Here is an 8,068-nt window from a genome sequence, read left to right on the forward strand (position 1 = left end):
AATCACAGGACCCAGCTTCAAAACAGAAGTAAATTTCTCATTGTGCCTGATTCTCATAGCAGTTCCAAGTGATCAAAAGTCCAAGTCCCAAATACCCTCTGAGTCACAAAGCCCAGCTGCCTATGAACTTCCCACAAATTCACAAAGCTTCACATACATCCAATATGCAATGGTTCAAGAAATACATTTCCATGCCAAATGGGAGGCACAGAATAGAAAGGAAAGAATGAACCAATGTAAAAACATGACTCTGAAAAGTAAACCTTAAGTCATGATGATCTTTGTGAAGTGTCTGAGGTATGTGCTGGCATCATCTGAGTTCCAAGAGATGTAGATAGTCCACCTCTGTGGGCACATTCTCTCCTAGGCAGGCATAACTCCAACCTACTAGCATTTCTCAGCAGATGACCCATATTCCTGGCAACTCTAAAACTCTTGATATTCATTGTAATTTTAACTTCTAGCACAGCTTCACATGGAGACCTCTCACAAACTACCTTAATGGAATCTGATCTTTCTACACGGTGGTTAAAAGGCCAGGCTTTTCCTAACCATCTAGATGCAAATTTCCAATAACTCTGTAACATTTGGATCCTTCACAAGTGCAATGCCACTGCTTACACAACAAGTACTTCTTCCACCTTGAGAAGGAACATTATCCTCTGGTCTATGACTGCAGTAGTTTCTGGACAATTGAAACCATGAACAAACATACTTTGTACAATTCTAATCTTCCCTTTGTTCACAATTCTCACTATAAACTGTGTGTAGACTTTGAGTAATAACCAGGCTGCACAGCCTTTTCTACTTCAATTACCTCTCAACTCTCTTCCCACAAATACTCAAATTATTAGAGAACTATTACTATTCTTTCTTCTGTGAGACACTAGTGTAGCTATTTGCCTGATAGAAATTAATTAAGAAAGGAATTAAAAGTTTATATTTGAGAATTATAATCGTAGTTACATAGCCTTGGATTATAAACTTCTAATCCTAAATATCTATCAAGTTGCCCTCTGTCATCAATTATAGCATCATTATTTGCCATAGAGTAAAAAGAAAAAATAACTACTATATGGGTCGTTTCATGTTAGCTTAAGACACTGTCTCAAGAACTTGTGCATGCATCAGAGAAGCCATAAGACATGGGGTGGTTAAATTTTGTAACTCTGTGAAGATTACTTGACATAGCAACTTAAGGGAGGAATGAATGTCATGGTCTCTTGGTTTGAGAGGATTGAGTCTAACAGTAGTTGGCTTTATATCTTTGTGTAGTATATCGTGGTGGGAAACTGTTGGGAAAGAAGACTCAGCACTTTGTAACACTCAGAATGCAAAGAATCAGAATTTTCAGTACTCCATATAACATCCAATGATATAACAAGAAGTCCTGCTTGTTGGAGTTTCTGTTCTGCCCAGTTCCCACAGCCGGCAAGTCCCAAAGAAAATCACACAGAGGTCTCCATAACTTATAAACTGATTGGCCCATTAGCTCAGGCTTCTTATTAACTCTTGTAACTTATATTAATCCATTATTCTTATCTATGTTAGCCACATGGCTTGGTACCTTTTTCCTTTTTTGGTGGTCTGGGCAGGACTGTGAGGAATGGGTTTCCTCCTTCTTAGAATTCTCCTTTTCTCATCACCCTACCTCTACTTTCTGTCTGGTTGATCCACCTATACTTCCTGCCTGGCCAATCAGTGTTTATTTAAAACAATATTGACAAAATACAGACAATTTTCCCACACTACTTCCCCCTCTTTTTTTTTAAACAAAGGAAAATATCCATAGTCCATTTTGGGGGAATGTGGGTGTAGTATTCCAGGCTACTTCCTGCTGGTTGGAGGTGCTAATAATCTTATGGGGACCTAAAGAAAATTTTGAATTATGATCAAGTCCTGTTCTTTTGCATTTAAAGGGGGATATGATATCGATATGAATAATTTACATTGGTATAAATTTTGCTTTTTGATATAAATTTAAGGTCAGTTATATTATATGTATATGTATTTTTTAATCTTGATTAAGGTATTGTGATTGTGTAGTTCAGAGACATCTGAGAAAAAAGGGGGAGTTGCCAGCAGGATACAGAGGAAGCAAGATATAGAAGTGGAGAGGTAAGCATGTAGATTAATAGAAATGTGTTAATTTAAGTTATAAGAGCTAGTTAGAAAGAAGCCTAAGCCAGATCTTTAATAATTAGTAAGTCTCCTTGTTGTTTTTTTAATCTCTCAATCCAAAATCAAGTCTGCCTATATATGGTTCCCAACATGGGGCACAAAAACATAATCCTAGATTAAAAGTCTTATGCTCTACAAACTGAGTTATCCAGGGTACAAATAAGCCTTTAGCTTTCCCATTACACAGAGATTGAGTAACAAATGTTATGGCTAGTTTTTCCAGAACTTGATCATTATACCAGTTTCCCCAGGTTCCATAAAGACATTGTCGCCCACAAACAACAGGAAACACACTAGAGAATCCTATGTCCACATTCCAAAGAGGTTGGGTGGTTGATTTTGGTCATTTGGTAGGTTATGTATGTTTGCCATAGTTTAGAGGGGTTTATTACAAATTGTCCCTGATCATGGTCAGGGAGATAGCTAAACAATAGAGATTAGATTCAGTGATCTCTTTCTGAAGGTAAAAAGAGGGAATATAGTATAGAAAGAAAGAGGCAACATTAGTTCTACCACTTTGGTCCATAAGAGTGTGTATTATAGCCAAATATTCAAATAAGCTTTATCAGATAGATTAATAAATTACCAAATGATATTTGAACGAGATATTAAATGACCTTCCCAATCATCTTCATAAAATAATCCAACTCTCTGTACTTTTTCTCATTTTGCAGTAAGTCTCAGGAGAAAGTTCATCATTATCAAGCAAGAACCATACATGAACAGACGTGGTAATAAGAAAATGTTTTTATTGTGATGGGGGATAGAAGCAAGGTGAATCTGACTACAGAGAGATGGCTTGTGAAGAGATAAAGGTGTTTAGTTGGCAGCGATAGTCTGTTGAATCCAGCTCACATACTTGCAGACCTTGGTGTAGACACCGGGTTTCCCTTTCAATGCACAGCCATCGCCCCAGGAAACAACACCTTGGAGCTTTCCATTGCAGACCACAGGGCCACCAGAGTCACCCTGAATAACAAAGAAAATAAAAGAACTCTCACATGTATCTACATGAGAGGATAGACTCTGAGCTTTATTCCATGATCTTAGGTCATTTTCATTGGTTCTCCATGAAATAGCTTCTCTACACCCAGAAACTCAAGCCACAGTCTTCTTAGTATGCCAATATTCTATAACTTCCTTCTTACAGACCCACCTCTTCCCTTGTCAGCCTATCAATTCATGACAATGTGAGAACTGGGGAGACTGAATCCTTTCTCAAAAGATCTTCTCCTTTTCAAAGGTAAAGTACATACTCAGGTGAAATGTTTATAGTAATTTCTCTATATCATTTATATATTTAGTCTTAATCATCAGTATCGCAGAGACAGTTTACAGTTTATTCCAAATCTACTCCTCATCCATCATCAACAGTCTCAGAGATGTTGTTAATGCTCTTTTTTTTTTCCAGAAAAGCAGAAGTAAGTGAAGAGAGAGAGAATGAGTAAGAACAACCACAAATAAACTCACCTGGCAGGAGTCCTTCCCGCCCGCCAGGAAGCCCAAGCAGAACATGTTACTGGTGATCTTGCCTGGGTAGGAACTTTTGCAAGAACTGTCAGAGAGGACAGGGACATCAAGACACTGAAGGAGTGAAGGCATTTTGGCTGTCAGACACAAGAATAGAAATGGAAGATTATCCAGTGCTCTTGGAAACATCATTCCCAACCTTCTTCCTCTTTCTTAACACTTTCTCGGTCTTTTAATTCCCCATGACTTGTAATTTTGGAGAACAGAGTCTTAGAAAGTTTGCTAAGTAATTTTATTCAATTCACAACAGCAATTTAAAAAAATCTGGGATAAGCATTGTTGTGCACAGCTCTCAACAGGCACGTACTTAAAGGAACACCAAAACCTTCAGCATTTGTCTACTTACATCCCCCCATTTCAGCTGAACACCTGGAGTTTTTCTAATAGTTCATTTTTTGTTGTGTCTACTGTTTGGTCTCAGCACAAGTATTTTCTTCACTCTAATTTGTGCATTTTAAGACTGCCTGCATCTAAATCTACCTTCAGAGAACCTTCGCTTGAGTGGTAATTTGGACTTCCTTGCTTCCAACACGCCTTTCATCTTTAGTCTTCTCACACATGGAAATCAAGTCCCAGTGATACTTACTGCCACTGCTCCGGGTGTTGCCCCAGCCAGACACAAGACACTTAGTGCCAGATGATGGACAGGAACTTGGCAGAGAGACAGTGGACACTCGAGAGTTGAGAGCAGCAGATGATTTCAGCTTAATCAACATGATGTCATTATCATAGGTCTTTTTATTGTACTTAGGGTGGCAGATGATTTTAGCCGCATCAATGAATTGCTCTCCACCCTCAAATACATCAATGTTGTGCTCTCCCAGGCGCACCTGGATTCGACTGGATGTAAAGATTAGCATTTTAAAAATATCCTTCTTCAATTTTACCCCTTCTTCCCAATTTCCCAAACACAACAATAAATACAAATACCAGCCTGTTTGAGCATCTATTCATACAGGTGACTTTATACCCTTGTGCATTGTGCACTCCCTTGCTACTTACAACTTAGAGAATTTCTTGCAAAAGTGTCTCTGCTAGTACAGACTCAGAGTTCAGTATCCATTAAAATACAATATATAAGATGGGAAGAAACACCCCTACTAAATTGTTGGAGATGAACAGTTAATTGACAAAAATTGGTTGGCATTTGCCATGTTTCCACTGGTTATAATTTCCAAGAATTTCAGATATACAAAATACACAAGAATTTGAGATATTGAGACAAATAGAAATACATAGCATGATGAAGCAAGAATCAGAAAAGGAATGCTGGGATTAAAGGTGTGAGCCACCGTGCTTGACTGAAAAGGAGAGCAATGTTATGGGAACAGAATCATGGATGTGTGTTTTTAATACTGTACTTAAAATTCAGTGGGTTTTATCTCCACATGCCCTTTTCCCTTTGTTAGAGCTATGTAGTGATTCACCATCTGAACACATACTTTATTAACTACTGTTCCACTTCTGGCCTTGAGTATCATCACATAGGAAGATAGTAGTGAGTTCTGAAGCAAAACTCCACATAAATGTTTCTCAACAGATCATAAAGTTGTTGTGATAGAATCAAGCTCTTAGCAGCTGATTTTTTAAAAAAATATTTATTTTTATTTTTAATTATATGTGTATGTCTGTGTGTGGATATGTGTATGTGTGAATGCAGGTGCCCATGGAGTCAGGAAGAAGGCACCAGATCACCTGGCACTGGAGTTACATGTGATTGTTAACCATCAGATGTGGGTGCTGAGAATCGAGCTCAGGCCCTCTGGAAGAGCAACACGTGCTCCTAGCCACTGAGCCATCTCTGGAGTCTAATATCTGAATGCTTTCATCATCCCGCACAGCTTTGCATGCTGCCTAATTATGCTCTGAAAACCCTAAAGAAAAACATGACTTTAGAGCATAGAAATGTGGACATTGGTCACTTACGAGCTGTAGCAGTGAGCTGCTGAAACAACCCACTGGGAATTGATGAGGGAGCCACCACATGAGTGGTAGCCAACATTCAGGGACACCTGGTAGGGGAGAGAATTCTTCTGGCAGGTGTAACCTCCAACAATCTTGTCATCGTCATCATTTATGGGGAGAGCAACTAAGAAGAAAGTTGGATGTTCTTGTAAATGAAACCACCATAGAATGTCTGCTTTACACTTGTTTTGGTTTTCTATCTCATATAATCAGGAGATGATGGTTTCTTTGAAGGATTTTTTAAAGCAGAACCCTGCTGGGAAGTCATACAAATGGATAGCTTTGTGTTAATCTTGACCGATGGCGAGTTGTTGGCATGGCATGCCTGTCTCCATGAGGAAACAAGGAAAACTTAAGGAGCAACCCTAGAGCATTCTAGTTTAGAAAAAAACACTCATTTAATGTTTCTGTTCTTCTTATCTCTTGTGTTGCTTATCACCTAAATTTTTATAAACAATTTCACCAAACATTACAGGATTGCCTCCCCTAAGCTTTTCGTTTATGCCAACAACCTTTGCAATGTGTGCTCCTGTATTGTGTAGTAGGATCCACTGCCACCAAGATTTGTTACAGTTCTAGAATCTTCCTTTATTTTTATGAATTGAGTAATTTTTTTAGGTAAGATATTTCCAGGAGTGTTGAAAAATACATCTACTTTATACCTCTAAGTTTTGGAGACTCTAGTGTTACATTCAGTGCTAAAATTTTAGTGACATTCTTGCATTTGGCCCAGGCGTATATTGGAGGCTGAGACGAGCTTAAGGCCTCTGTAGGGTACAGGATATACTCTAAGGTAGACTGAATAATTTAGCAAAACTCTATGAAAGTTAAAAATAAAATGGAGGGTCATATATATGTTGTAGCTGGTGAATATTTTCCTGGCATGTACTAAGTCTTGGGTTAAGTCCAAAATACCACCCTTGCCCTGTGGAAAATTAATAAGTTGCTAAGACTAACTTAGAAGTGGTCATGTCCCAATGTGTAATCATTTGAATGACATATTGATTCAAATAAGAAAGAATTTATCAGTAAATATGAGTGTATAGTAGCCCATAAGTTTCTTTCCATGAAAAATAAAATAAAATCAGCCTTTCAGTGTTCAGGAAGCACAGACTTGATATTTACACTGTCTTCAAGGAGCACAGATTACCCTTCTTTTTAGAAAAAATACTCTATTTTTAAACATAGGGGTGGGACTTGTGCATGTGAATGCAAGTGTCTGAGGTAGTCAGACACTTCCCCTTCCCTTTCTGGAGATAGCGACATGGATGTTTGTGAGCTTGCTGATATCAATAATGGGAACTGAACTCACATTCTCTGGAAGAGCAGTACATGTACCCAAACAGAGAGCCATCCCTCCAGCTTCAATTACTGTTAATATTAATATCAGTATTACAGAGAGGAATACTTCCTTTGTTATGTTCTTTACCTCCTAATTCATGGACTCTACCTGGAAGTTAAAGACAGTCTGCTTATTTATGCTACCTATGCTGAAACATGATCTTTCAATGCAAGCAAACTTTAATTATCCATAAATACATCCACTGCACAATGTTGCTCCAACATTTTAAGCCTCCGATATACAAACCCTCCATTCCAGGACACAAAGTACTAATTTTGGTGCATGAATAATTCTTACTGATTTGTTCATCGAAGGGACTCACCAGCAGCTCCGAGGAAGGCAAGGAAGATGAAGGTTTTCATGGTAGCTCACTGTGTCTGTAGATAGGACGAAGGCTTGCCTCCATGGCTATTTATAACCCCAGGGCTTTTGTTAATGCCCATGACCATAGGTTCCTGGAAAGCTTTTTCATTGGAACCTCGGAGATCTAAATTTAGAATTCAGTTATCCAAACAGCAACCCTTTCCTTCCAAAGGTTGTGGGAATGTAAGAAACCAACTCACCTGGTGGGAGCATTTCACCATAGTAGAAAAATGAGTAAGAGTAAGGTCACAAGACAGACTTCAGGTTTTCAGATCCTCAGATATAAACTTAGGTACTCTGGCATTTCAAATGTGAACGTTTTTCTCAAAGACTCCCCGGAACTGTGATCCTTCTCACGCCATTTGCTATTTGGTAATCACTCATAGTGACCCTTGTTCTAGGGTCATTCTAATCTTCTATATTCACACTAAGTTTCCGTTGCTAGCAATCTGATCTATAAATTTCAAGGTAGACTCCTGGCAGAATCAGGTAATACCGTATTTCAAACATGAAGAAAACAGGATGAACTATCAAGTGATTTTTAAGGGAGTCATAATTTTTCTCAATAATTGCATTTTTAAAACAGGAATTATCAGAATTAATGGAGGAATCCATCCTCAAGAGCCAGGCAAAGTTTTCTCCCATGCAGTATTGGGAGTTGAACCCAGGGCCTCACTCATGCCAAAC

General features: G+C 38.4%; 1 protein-coding gene across 1 annotated transcript; it reads right to left on the reverse strand.

Moving 5' to 3' along the window:
* Positions 1-2,913: 2,913 nt before the first annotated feature.
* Positions 2,914-7,488, reverse strand: LOC146889609 (cationic trypsin-3). Its single transcript, XM_085683960.2, has 5 exons — positions 7,341-7,488; positions 5,638-5,800; positions 4,298-4,551; positions 3,652-3,788; positions 2,914-3,150 (listed from the first exon to the last, which is right to left on the reverse strand). Exons 1-5 carry the CDS (start codon positions 7,378-7,380, stop codon positions 3,001-3,003), a joined length of 744 nt encoding a protein of 247 aa, XP_085540086.2. The 5' UTR covers positions 7,381-7,488; the 3' UTR covers positions 2,914-3,000.
* Between the last annotated feature and the right edge of the window lie 580 nt (positions 7,489-8,068).

The sequence above is a fragment of the Myodes glareolus genome, chromosome 25 (genome assembly GCF_982192425.1).
Source record: "Myodes glareolus chromosome 25, mMyoGla1.1, whole genome shotgun sequence".
Classification (NCBI taxonomy): Eukaryota; Metazoa; Chordata; class Mammalia; order Rodentia; family Cricetidae; genus Myodes; species Myodes glareolus.